The sequence below is a fragment of the Dreissena polymorpha genome, chromosome 6, assembly GCF_020536995.1.
Source record: "Dreissena polymorpha isolate Duluth1 chromosome 6, UMN_Dpol_1.0, whole genome shotgun sequence".
NCBI lineage: Eukaryota > Metazoa > Mollusca > Bivalvia > Myida > Dreissenidae > Dreissena > Dreissena polymorpha.
In genome coordinates this window covers 68,885,620-68,900,176 of record NC_068360.1, presented here as the reverse complement: position 1 = coordinate 68,900,176, position 14,557 = coordinate 68,885,620, and the positions used below count along the sequence as shown (strand labels likewise).

The following is a 14,557-nucleotide window of genomic DNA, read 5'->3' as shown; positions in this document are numbered from 1 at the left end:
GCAATCCTGCGGAGTGTAGTGGTAGCACGTTAGCATTTCTGCGTAGTGTAGTGGTAGCGCGTTAGCAACCTATGTAGTGTAGTGGTAGTGCGTTAGCAATCCGACGTAGTTTAGTTGTAGCGCATTAGCAACCTATGTAGTGTAATGGTAGCGCGTTAGCAATCCTGCATAGTGTAGTAGTAGCGTATTAGCAACCCGTGCAGTGAAGTTGTAGCGTGTTAGCAATCTGTCTGTTTATATGTCTGGGTAGATCAGAAAACAAGACGTCCGTCCGTGTACATTTTATTCTTCACATGTTTATTTTTCGAAATCGCAGTCAAACATGTATATATGATTGGTCAACCATGTATATATGATTGGTCAACCATGTATATATGATTGGTCAACTATGTATGTATGATTCGTCAACCATGTATATATTATTGATCAACCATGTATATATGATTGGTCAACCATGTATATATGATTCGTCAAACATGTATATATGATTGGTCAACCATGTATGTATGATGGGTCAACCACGTATATATGATTGATCAACCATGTATATATTATTTGTCAACCATGTATATATGATTTGTCAACCATGTATATATGAGTGGTCAACCATGTATATATGATTGGTCAACCATGTATATATGATTGATCAACCATGTATATATGAATGGTCAACCATTTATATATGATGGGTCAACCATGTAAATGACATTGATCAACCATGTTTATATGATTGATCAACCATGTATATATGATTGGTCAACCATGTATATATGATTGGTCAACCATGTATGTATGATTGGTCAACCATGTATATATGATTGATCAACCATGTATATATGATTTGTCAACTATGTATATATGATTTGTCAGTCATGTATATATGATTATTAAACCATGTATATATGATTGGTCAACCGTGTATATATGATTGGTCAACCATGAATATATGATTTGCCAACCATATATATATGATTGGTCAACTATGTATGTATGATTGGTCAACCATGTATATGTGATTGGTCAACCATGTATATATGATTGGTCAACCATGTATATATGATTGGTCAACCATGTATATACTTAATCAACCCTCAGAGACTCATGTTACATGTCTGCGTTTCTTACATTTTTTACCAAAGACTACATAATGATCATCAGCCTTTTTATCAATCTTAATATAACTATCGGTTCGTTCCATGTGATCTCTGGTTCTTAAATTTACGATGTATTATTACTTAAAGTTTTCCACTCATATCTGTTATCCAAGAAACAATTTTCAACCGTTCTAGAAGATCAATACTCGCACAACTCTTATCATTTCTATCTTGACGTTCATCCGCTTTTTACTGCCGGCTTCTCTAGCTACCTGTTAGAGTCGTATTGACGCGGCGACTTAACATTGTTCGTAGTCTTTTTTGTTCGTGTGTTTTTGAAGATTCCACTTCAAATGAAATTCCTTCGGTGTTATGATGCAATGCACTCGTTTAAAAATTTTCATGGCTTTGGTATCGCAACAGTTTTCCCATTATATACTGTACACACTCTTATGTTGATTTCCATACCGATAAGGCGTATATATAGATAATACTAGGTTAGCGTTGAATACAGAGAAGTGTATGTTGCGACGCTTTGAACAATAATTTTAATTCATTTTTAAAAGCGCTTAAAATCTAACGAATGTAACCATGCGTCGTGATATAGAATGTATTTGTTCTGGTACGCAAAATTTCACACAAAAACTGTAAAAAGAGAAAAAAATATCACCATATGCCTCGATTCACATTACGACCGCCAAAAGAAGATTTTACTTTAATATAATTCATTTTATTTTCAAAGAAAATGATGAAAATCCAATATGGCGACCATAGGCGCTCGATGGCAATGTTTTATTTTATTTTATTTTTATTTTTTTTTAGTTACCAGTTGTTTAGTATAATGAATACACATACTAAATCAATAAAAATCTTCCGACAAAACGTCTTCTTAAAAAAGGGCTATGTACATATCGTACGATTCCCTTATTTCGAGCATAACCTAATTTCGATCACTTTGTTTACATTAAGAACGCGGCTCTCGTGATGACGTCACACGCGTTCGCTCCGAGTATTTTGTTTTACTAATATTACTACGCTTGAAAATAATTACAGACACGACTAAAATAAGGAAAAAAAAACAGTTTAATTGTATTCAAAAATCTTACTTCAACTAAAAAAATCCAAATTTATGCCATTTCGTGCATTTTTAGCTCATCTATTTTTTGAAAAAAAAGTTTGAGCTATTGTATCACCTTGGCGTCGGCGTCGGCGTCAGCGTCTGCGTAGGCGTCCGGTTAAGTTTTGCGTTTAGGTCCACTTTTCTCAGAAAGTATCAATGCTATTGCATTCAAACTAAGTACACTTACTTACTATCATGAGGGGACTGGGCAGGCAAAGTAAGATAACTCTGGCGTGCATTTTGACAGAATTATGTGCCCTTTTGATACTTAGAAAATTGAAAATTTTGGTTAAGTTTTGTGTTTAGGTCCATTTTATTCCTTAAGTATCAAAGTTATTGCTTTCATACTTGCAACACTTATTAACTATCATAAGGGGACTGTGCAGGCAAAGTAATGTAACTCTGACTGGCATTTTGACAGAATTATGTGCCCTTTTTATACTTAGAAAATTGAAAATTTGGTTAAGTTTTGTGTTTAGGTCCACTTTATTCCTACAGTATCAAAGCTATTGCTTTCATACTTGCAACACTTATTAACTATCATAAGGGGACTGTGCAGGCAAAGTTATGTAACTCTGACTGGCATTTGGACGGAATTATGGGCCCTTTATACTTAGAAAATTGAAAATATTGTTAAGTTTTGTGTTTTGGTCCACTTTACCCCTAAACTATCATAGATATTGCTTTCATACTTGGAACACTCGCAAACTATCATAAGGGTACAGTAAAAGGACAAGTTGCATAACTCTGGTTGTCATTTTTACGGAATTATGGCCCTTTTGTGACTTAGTAACTTTGAATATATGGTTAAATTTTGTGTTTCGATCCACTTTACTTCTAAAGTATCAAGGCTTTTGCTTTCAAACTTCAAATACTTTCATGCTATCATGAGGTTACTGTACCTGGCAAGTTGAATTTTACCTTGACCTTTGAATGACCTTGACTCTCAAGGTCAAATTATTAAATTTTGCTAAAAATGCCATATACCCCCCCACCCCTTCCCCCCCCCCCCAAATTTTTTTTTTTGAAACGGTTAAAAAACACCAATATTTATTTTTATTATTTTATGTTTGAAATACGGTCCTTCCTACCATCGCACCCAAAAATCCCCCCCCTCCCCCCCCCCCCCCCCCGATTTTTTTTTTTGCATTTTTTTTTCGCATTTTTGGAAGATAATGTAATAAATGTCCACGCCCCCACACTATACATCCCTCTTCACTCTACCACTCCCTCCTTTGTGATTGAAAATGAGAGTCCCTTCACCTTTAAAAAGAAAATAGATGAGCGGTCTGCACCCGCAAGGCGGTGCTCTTGTTTCGATACTCTTCATTAAACTTGCACATAAATTGCAGGCCACTGCCTTAGTGTAAACATAACACTTTAATGTCTTTGATTTATTGTAATGATTTTTTTTTTTTGATTTTTTCGCGATTCCCAGAAAATGTTGTATGGAACAATCTGTGCACGCACATCGCGAAAATAGGTTACATGACGATATACACACGTTCAGTGGGTAAACTCTGTCCCGATTGGATGATAATTGTATCAAATCTTTTAATAGTAACATATATGCCAAAATTTTATATGAACAAATTGCGAACGTTATTTCTTTTCCAATTCTTGAGCACTTTTTCATGTCAATGCTGCTCAAAAGAAGATCGACCGATAAAACAGAAACTTGTTAAATGGTAAATAGAAGTTATGAAAAAAAGTTAAAATAATCTTTCAGTTTCTCTAAATGTGTTCGGTGAATCGAATTTTCGAAGTTTTGTTGACCTCCTGCTTATTGCAATCGAGTACTCTCGCTTTATATATGTGACATCTCGACTCAAGGTAAACAACGCGCTTAGTGTATGCCATTTGCGGGTGTGTATCTATCGGCTTTGCGTGATTAAACACGCTGTAAATAAACAATTTTGACATGGGTTGAACGGGAATGAAATAAATCTTTAAAGGTACATCGTTTATTACGGCATTGTTTGAATTAATTCATAACTTATTTTATTTGTTTCCTTAACCGCTCGACTCAAGGTAATTGGAGGATAGATATTGACAAGGTAAGCAACTCGCCATTTTCTCAACCAACGGAAGTGCGTTATTACCCATAATTAAATCGCTGTCACCCCGCTCCCTTATTGAAATGCGCGCGAAGGCCGGGGACCTCGCTCTTTCTCTATCTACTTTCAGTTTCAAAGAAACATCCACCGACGATGTGAGAAATCCCTGTAACTATTGTTTCACTCACTTAATGGAATAATCAACAAAATGTATTGTAAATTGCATACACATGAATCATTCCTTACCAATTGTTTAACTTGATTTCGTCTGCCATGGTGATTTCATGAAAAAAAAAATCAGCGCGTCAAAAATTAAATCTGGTGCCCATAGTGTGTATTGGCTGTTGTTGTAGAGAAAGGTTAAACAATTGGTAAGGAATGATTCACGTGTATGCAATTTACAACATGTTTAGTGCAAAACGGATTGTTATAAAAAAGCACATTGCAATAAAACTCTGCAACCCGTTTTGCAATAAAATTATGCACTTCTGGGTATTCTTTACTTAATTCCCAAATGGTGAACATCACTTCATATAAACATTCAGCCTTGTTTTATCATATTAGAGACGACATTTCAAACTTCCTTTATACCGTTTCAAATCAATATGAACCAATAAGTATATATGTGATGATTTTATTGCGAAACGGGTTTTTACATAGAATTCACATTGCAATAAGACATTACAACACGTTTTTCCATAAATTATTGCATTTTTGCGTTATCTTAACTTAAGTACTAAATTGTTTGAAATCACGTTCGGTACTGTGTCACATTCTGTGTTTTTTTATCGTATTAAATGTCGAAATTCACCACCTTCCGTGCAATTTAATTTTAAGTCTTAACTCACAGTTTTGTCTATTTTTTAAAACAATTTTATTTTAATACAACACTTGAAACTCCCTTTTAACTCTTCCAATCCAGTTTAAGTAATTAATACAAGTGTGATGATTTAATTGCAAAACGGGTTAATTGCAAAACGGGTTGTTATAAATGTTTCACATTGCAATAAGACACTCCAACCCGTTTGCAATAAAATTATCGCAAATAAATGTGCGATGATTTTATTGCAAAACAGGTTTATTGCAAAACGGGTTGTTGTAAAAAAAAATCAAATTGCAATAAGACACACCAACCCGTTTTGCAATAAATTTATTGCAAAACGGGTTTATTGCACAACGGGTTGTTACATAGCTGGCTAGCAAGTTTTCTACGACCCGCACTTTACATGAATACCAAATTGGGCAGCAGGGATTAATGGTTCAATACTGTATAATGGTACTAACAAATAGCCATGGTGTGGTATTCAATTCTTTATTTGATTCTAAATATTATATGTAAAAGTATTATTATTTCTTTTTCTTATGGCCGAGATAGGGTTTTAACGACGTTAAAGTATTAAAGCCTGAGTGGTGTAGTGGACAGGCTCATGTGTAACCTTGTTTTTATTATATTTCAAACTATGTCTGGTAACCAATTATTGACATTAGAAAATACGGCAATATACGAACACGTCTATTGAAGTAATTTAAAAAAAAAAAATTGTTGATTTAAATTGTTTGAGCATACATATACTATTCATGTAATTATCATAAGCACACCTGCGTTTTCAGTTTTTATTTGTTGTTACATTTATCTGAGCCCACACCTAGCTGTACAGGATAATTAATGTCTGGTGTCTGTTCCGGTCAAGACGACTCAAACACTGTATTTCCTTATACCTTATACGTCGCCTAAATAAACAACAAACACAACGATATAAATTGAAAATACAGCTTGTATTTTGGTATCTATGCGTACGACCAGATGACACATTCATAACATATGACAATAAACAAATGTGAACAATTGACATTTTGATATAGATTTCATAACTCATACATGAATTAACGCTCATATAGTTTAAAACAACAACAAAAATATATTCATGCAGATAATCATTTTCATGAGAAAAACTTGTCAATATTTTATATCCAATAAAATATTAAGAAAATTTACGTGTTCTCTGGTTCGTATCGCAAAGCCGAATGGCTATTCCACGAGCAAATTTGCCCGCCAAAACAATACACTGAGCGACCCCTACAGGAGACTTTCTTATGCATAGGAAAATAATTTTCCTCTAATTCGCTGCGCTCAAACTAGGAAAATTATATTTCCTTATACCTTATACGTCTCCTAAATAAACAACAAACACAACGATATAAATTGAAAATACAGCTTGTATTTTGGTATCTATGCGTACGACAAGATGAACGAAAAGTTCGGGCAAAAATAGCTAAAAATTGATTTACAAGATTTACACAACTTTGGAACATTTATGTGAATCAAATATGTCCTTCTTATTCAATTTGGAAAGATTTGCCTGCCAAAACTGAAGTTCATTTACACTTTCTTCTGTTAGTCTTATCTTAGAATTCCAAGAAATGGCTGAATTTATATCAAAAGTCAAGTACCTGGTCTTGATTTGAGCGATATTTCCTATAACAATTGACATTGATATGATTTGACCAACAAAACAGGCTATTTTTCTCACAGAAATAGATCTAAGTAATGTAGATTCTTCAATCAATGAGGAGCATGTACATAATGCCTTAGTTTTCCTATGCTCGGCAATCTGAATCTCAACATTGAAAGATTAGAGCACAGCTCCCAAAAACTGCACGACTTGAACTGGTATCCAAATGCATTTGTCTGCTTTTGGAATAAAACCTGAGCTCAGTAAATCTTGTTTTACTTGAGTGCCTAAAACCAAAGTGTTTTTATATGAATCTGAACAACCAAATCCGTCATCAAGAAACATAAGTACGGATTTACCCACGCTGCGCCATTTTTTGATCAAAGGGCGACAAATCTTTGTGAAAATCCAACAAGCACTACTTAATCCAAACGGAAGTACTAGAAACCGGAAATAGCGGACCTTGCCGTCCGTCCCCTTCCAAGAAAATCCTAGAAAATCACAATGTGGTTTGAAAATTTCAATAAAATGATAAGCGCTTGTAATGTCAAATTTCACAATGAAAAATCCTTTCTTCAAATACGACAATGCAACTTTTAAATCATCAAATTTAACACTTTGTTTATATAAATGTTTGTTTACAGCTCTTAAATCTAATATAAGTCTCTTTTTTCCATCACTTTTTTCTGTAACTGTCAACGGATTAACAACATGTGGAGGTTCCTCGCAAATTTCAATTAAATTTCGATCTAACAAATTTTGAACGGCCTCAGACACAAACTCAGTATTACTGCTAGCAGATTTATTATTGTTCAATAACTGCCTTGGTGGCTTGGTGTAAAATGGTATTTTATAACCAGATTTAATAACATCAAGAACAATCATTTGTTCCAATACTTTCCCAAAATTTAATATTTTCACGTAATCGTCCCCGTACAATAATGTCTTTGTCACATTGCTCGTATTCAAAATAGTCTTTGGTAAATTTATTATAATCATAAAAATACTCATCTTTCAATGTCTCTGATTGCTCGCGCTTGGGACTGCTACTTGGCCCCGAAACCGGAAGTGGATGTCTGGGTGTTTTGACCTCTCGGGACGTAAGGACAGTCTCGCCGGAAGTGCGAGAATTCTCCGCAGGCGAAACAACTTCCGGGACCGGTTACACTCGCACTACTGGGTCCGCCGCTGTTGTATGGTCTGTTACCTCGAAAAAGACCACCGCGACCACCGCCATAGAGCCCGCGCATGGGAGCAGCAGCATACGGGTGGAAACGTGATGACGTCATCAGAGACGACTTGCCTTTTGTTGCGTTTTTCTTCTTCTTAACGGCTTTATTGTCAGCTCGGTTAATCTTTGCTTCGTCCTCGCTGTCGCTAGCCACAGGGTTGGACTCGTACAGCTTCACTGTGTCTCAGCCGCCCTCGGACGTGTCCGCTATGCGTATCAGTTTGTTTCGTTTCTTGATGTTGTTTAACGTTTTCGCTATTAATTCTCGACAATAGCCAGTTTGTCCATGTTCAATGCTCCAGTCAATTTGTTTTAGATTGTCTGCAATGTCCTAATTGAACTCGAATTGTACTCGGTTTCCTTTGAAACGCCACGTAACGTCCTTTTCGTTCTTGAAACGTTTGACCTCTTCTTGTGCACTAAATGCCGACCCCCGAATCTCTTCCTTCATGTTTTTAAATTCACTAAACAGTAAATTCAATTTGGCGTGAATATCATCGTTTGAATTTTCATCCGCCATGTTTCCCAATTACACAGGTGATTGTAGTCAATTCAAATTTACGTGTTCTCTGGTTCGTATCGCAAAGCCGTATGGCTATTCCACGAGCATATTTGCCCGCCAAAACAATACACTGAGCGACCCCTACAGGAGACTTTCTTATGCATAGGAAAATAATTTTCCTCTAATTCGCTGCGCTCAAACTAGCAAAATTATATAGTCCTAGTCGTTATGCATTTTGATATAGTCATAAGCAACAACAACTAGTTACGCGCAAGCGTGTCGTGAAAATGTTGTCTACTTTTTACTAAGAAAATCGTTATGTCATAATAGTGTATGCTGACATTGATTATTCCTAAAGTATACCCCCTTTGAAGAAGATGGGGTATATTGTTTTGTTTGATGTCGGTCGGTTGGTAGGTCGGTCGGTCGGTCGGTCGGTATACCAGTTCGTATCCGATCAATAACTTGTAATATACCAATTGGCTTGATAATTCCCATGTTCACTGCCAGTAGATGACCTTAACTAAAATTGGGTCGCAAGGTGAAAGATCAAGGTCACTGTTACACTAAAGGTGAACATTGTTTCCGATCAATAACTTGTGAACGGATTAACCCATCGGCTTGATACTTCCTATGTGAATTGCTTTTGCAAGTAGCTGACCCTCATTGAAACTTGGGTCACTAGGTAAAACGTCAAGATCACTGTCACACTAAAAATGACAATTGTTACCGATCAATAACTTGTGAATGGAGGGACCGATTGGCTAGATAGTTCCCATGTGCATTGGCGTTGGACATTAGATGGCCCCTATTCAAATTGGGGTCACTAGGTCAAAGATCAAGGTCACTGTCACACTAAGTGTGAACTCGTTTCCGATCAATAAGTCGTTAACTGGTTCACCTATTGGCTTGATACTTTCCATTTGCATTGGCCTTGGACAGAAGATAATCCATATGAAAATTAGGGTCACTAGGTCAAAGGTCAAGGTCACTGTCACAATAAGTGGGAAAATCGTTTCCGATTAATTACTCGTCAACGAATTGGCCGATTGGCATGATATTCTCAACCCATTCATTATAACTCTGATTTAATAAAAGTGCATTATTCTGTGTCAACTTAAAACTTATTTAAGTGGCTAAGTCACACTTATATGTCACACTTATAAATTAACTCTTATGTTCAGTTTTGTTGACAAAATCTTGTGTCAAGGCCCTGTTTGGGGGGGGGGGGGGGGCATTCGTCTCCGACTGTGGAGCTCTTGTTTCAATTGAAATACTCTGCCAGTATAATAATATATTTATCTAGATGTTCGTGAAGTGTTCGACCTATTTGATTTTTGGGATGGCCGTGACGGTTTAATCGGCGCTGAAAAGGTTGGCGACCTGCTGCGCTGCCTTGGCCTTAACCCAACGTTGGCACTGGTAAAGAAAATGGGAGGAACGGATAAACCTGGTAGGTTGAGTTTGCTATGAAATAGTCGGTTGTTTATCATATGCATGTCATCGAATATCATACGGACTAAATAACGGTTTGTTATTTAAAGATGCACGTAAGAGAATCTACCCTTTAAACAAGTAGCGTGTTTATGTACGCCAACCCAGCATGTTGTGTACTACTCTAACATAATAAGCTTTGAGCGTGTGTTTCCAAAATAAAGTTCATAATTACCGAAATGTTTTTTTTAAGAATATAATGATAATGTAGTAGTTAAATCTAACGGCGTTCCAACGAAAAGCATTGTTTGTAATTTTCATACGCTAACAGTGCGTGGTGTTAATGTTTATTACAAATGAGAAAACATAACACCATGCATTTATATCAATGTTGTTTTTAATTTATAAGTGCATGATAATAATGTAAATATGATCACTTAAACATCCGTTTAATCAACTGACATAATAACTGTAATTCAATACAGTACAAGTTCTTAAAATACAGCCATATTGTCGTAAAGCAATTATGTTTGAACAAACACAATACTAAAATGTTTAAGTAAATCTCTAATCAATTTCAATTTAACAATTCCAAGCAAATGACGTTGAGTGTGCGTGATTGGCGTAATTTAACAAAATACTGCTGCACCAATATGTCGACAGATACCACAATACGGAGATTTACTTAAATAGTTTAGTATCGTCTCTGTTCAAACATACATGTAATTGCTTTACGACAATATGGCTGTATTTTAAAAGAATTGTACTGTATTGAATTACAGTTATTGTGCCACATTAAATACTGTACATATACCTGCTATTTTTTTATAAATCCTATTACATGACCTTTTTGATTTACTATGTGGTCTGTATAAGCTCTATGAAATGCGTGTAATTAATATCAAACGTATCCAGTTAAACATGTTGTTTCTCGTGTTTGTTTAGCTACAGCAGCGTGTCATTACATCAGTTTAATTAAATGATGTATTGTACTTCGAGCAGAGCCTATAGGCTGCCCATGGTTTCTTTCGATAAGTAGCAAGCAATAGCTCATTCTAATGAAATTGATACACGCATGAGAATGAAAATAGTTGATACATATGTAATTAGTAAAGTACAGCTAACTGTATATATACAAGTATCACGAGCACGTGCCCCGTGAAACGAAATTTGTTACTTCGGATTAGAACAACGTATTATTATTACATGCTTTACATTTTTGTATTGTCACACGAGGACCAAATGTATGTACAATACAGTTTATTTGAAATGTTGTTGTGATTAATTAGCGCCATGAAAATTGACGTAATAAGACCTATACAATTTAATATATACTTTCGATAGTTATTAATATAATTATACTTAAATATAATAATAAAACATGTATGTATTGTTGCAATTTAACGTATTATTAGTTTGTATAATCATTATCTGTTGACATTGTCAACACTGTATGCTTACATTGTCCATTTAAGCTTTATGCCTTCCGGATGTATTGTTTAATTTAAAAGAAGCACTGATAACTTCGGGCTCTCTCGCATAATTAGTCGAGACCTCTTAGTAACTCCGAAAACAGTCGGCTTTAAACTTCGCTCTCCTGGCGGTTTGGTTGAATTGACTGCGCGATCTACCGATCACAAAAGGCTCTTGTGCGTATGTACCTCATGGATTTTTTAATATGATATTGCGATTTGGCGCGGCGCAAATGATGCACATACATGTAACAAGACTAACTGCTTATTTAAATTCACTAGGTGAAAAGCAGTTCAGTTTTGAGGAGTTTCTGCCAATCGTCAAGTCGCTCCTTAAGGTGGATGACATCGGCACCTTTGCCGAGTTCTGTGAGGCCTTCAAGTCGTTTGACCGCGAGGGCATGGGATACATCACCGCAGGGGAGATGAACTATATGCTCACGTCTATGGGTAAGTGTGAACGGGCTACATCAATGCAGATGAGATGAACTATATGCACAAGTCTATGGGTAGGTGTGCATTGGCTACATCACTGCAGGCGGGATGAACTATATGCTCACGTTTATGGGTATATGTGAATCGGCTTCATCACCGCAGGGTAGATGAACTATATGCTAAAGACTATGGGTAGGTGTGCATTGGCTTCATCACTGCAGTGGAGATTAACTATTTGCTCACTTCTACGGGTAGGTGTGCATTGGCTTCATCACTGCAGGAAAAATAAACTATACGCTCACTTCTATGGGTATATTAGAATTGGCTTCATCACTGCAGGGGTAATGCACATTATGCTTATATCTATTGGTAAGTGTGGATTGACTTCATCACCGCAGGAGAGATGAACTATATGCTCACTTCTATGGATAAGTGTGAATTGGCTACATCACTGCAGGGGATGATGAACTATATGCTCGCTTCTAAGAACGCTTAGGTCAATTGGTAAGTGTGGATTGGCTTAATCACCGCAGGGGAGATAAACTATATGCTCAATTGGTAAGTGTGTATGTGTTACATCAATGCAGGGGATATGAACTCTATGCTCAGGTCTATGGGTTAGTGTGAATGGGTTACATTACCGAAGGTGAGTCGAACTATATGCTCACGTCTATGGGTAAGCGTGAGTTGGCTTCTTCACTGCAAGGCGATGAAATATATGCTCATGTCTTTGGGTAAGTGTGAATTTGGTTCATAACTGCAGGGGAGATGACCAATATTATCTCGTCTATGGGTAAGTATTAATTTGCTTCTTCTCTGCAGGGGATTTGAACTTTATGCTCACTTTTACGGGTAAGTGTATATTGGCTTCATCACTGCAGGGGTAATGAACTATATGCTAAGGTCTATTGGTAAGTGTGGATTTGCTTCATCACCACATGGGAGATGAACTATTTGCTCACTTCTATGGGTAAGTGTAAATTGGATACATCACTGAAGGGGTAATGAACTATATTCTTACATCTATTGGTAAGTGTGGATTGGCTTTATCACCACAGGGCAGATGAATTATATGCTCACTTCTATGGGAAAGTGTGAACGGCTTCATCACTACAGGGGAGATGAACTATATACTTACGTCTATGGGTAAGTAGGAATGGGTAAGTATGAATGGGCTACATCACTGCAAGGGGATGAACTATATGCTCACGTCTATGGGTAAGTAGGAATGGGCTACATCACTGCAAGGGGATGAACTATATGCTCACGTATATGGGTAAGTATGAATGGGCTACATCACTGCAAGGGGATGAACTATATACTTACGTCTATGGGTAAGTATGAATGGGCTACATCACTGCAAGGGGGGTGAACTATATGCTCACGTCTATGGGTAAGTATGAATGGGCTACATCTCTGCAAGGGGATGAACTATATGCTCACGTCTATGGGTAAGTATGAATGGGCTACATCACTGCAAGGGGATGAACTATATACTTACGTCTATGGGTAAGTATGAATGGGCTACATCACTGCAAGGGGATGAACTATATGCTCACGTCTATGGGTAAGTAGGAATGGGCTACATCACTGCAAGGGGATGAACTATATGCTCACGTCTATGGGTAAGTATGAATGGGCTACATCACTGCAAGGGGATGAACTATATGCTCACGTCTATGGGTAAGTATGAATGGGCTACATCTCTGCAAGGGGATGAACTATATGCTCACGTCTATGGGTAAGTATGAGTGGGCTACATCACTGCAAGGGGATGAACTATATACTTACGTCTATGGTATAAGTATGAATGGGCTACATCACTGCAAGGGGATGAACTATATACTTACGTCTCTGGGTAAGTATGAATGGGCTACATCACTGCAAGGGGATGAACTATATGCTCACGTCTATGGGTAAGTATGAATGGGCTACATCACTGCAAGGGGATGAACTATATACTTACGTCTATGGGTAAGTATGAATGGGCTACATCTCTGCAAGGGGATGAACTATATGCTCACGTCTATGGGTAAGTATGAATGGGCTACATCACTGCAAGGGGATGAACTATATGCTCACGTCTATGGGTAAGTATGTAATGGGCTACATCTCTGCAAGTGGATGAACTATATACTTACGTCTATGGGTAAGTGTGAATGGGCTACATCACTGCAAGGGGATGAACTATATGCTCACGTCTATGGGTAAGTATGAATGGGCTACATCACTGCAAGGGGATGAAATATATGCTTACGTCTATGGGTAAGTAGGAATGGGCTACATCACTGCAAGGGGGGGGGGGTGAACTATATACTTACGTCTATGGGTAAGTATGAATGAGCTACATCACTGCAAGGGGGGTGAACTATATGCTCACGTCTATGGGTAAGTATGAATGGGCTACATCACTGCAAGGGGATGAACTATATGCTCACGTCTATGGGTAAGTATGAATGAGCTACATCACTGCAAGGGGGGTGAACTATATACTTACGTCTATGGGTAAGTATGAATGGGCTACATCACTGCAAGGGGAGTGAACTATATGCTCACGTCTATGGGTAAGTATGAATGGGCTACATCTCTGCAAGTGGATGAACTATATACTTACGTCTATGGGTAAGTAGGAATGGGCTACATCACTGCAAGGGGATGAACTATATGCTCACGTCTATGGGTAAGTATGAATGAGCTACATCACTGCAAGGGGATTAACTATATACTTACGTCTATGGGTAAGTATGAATGAGCTACAT

The 14,557-nt window shown here is 37.1% G+C and overlaps 1 protein-coding gene across 3 annotated transcripts in view; it reads left to right on the top strand.

The window, feature by feature from the left end:
• The window catches only part of LOC127834655 (myosin, essential light chain, adductor muscle-like), a 34,665-nt gene that overhangs the window by 13,064 nt on the left and 7,044 nt on the right, over window positions 1-14,557 (top strand). For 2 of the 3 annotated variants that reach the window (XM_052360678.1, XM_052360677.1), the window contains 2 exons: window positions 9,764-9,910; window positions 11,646-11,813. In XM_052360678.1, coding sequence (XP_052216638.1) covers window positions 9,764-9,910; window positions 11,646-11,813 — 315 coding nt within the window. Of the gene's footprint in view, window positions 1-4,339; window positions 4,440-9,763; window positions 9,911-11,645; window positions 11,814-14,557 lie in introns of those variants that run through there. The other variant, XM_052360676.1, reaches the window with a different exon arrangement.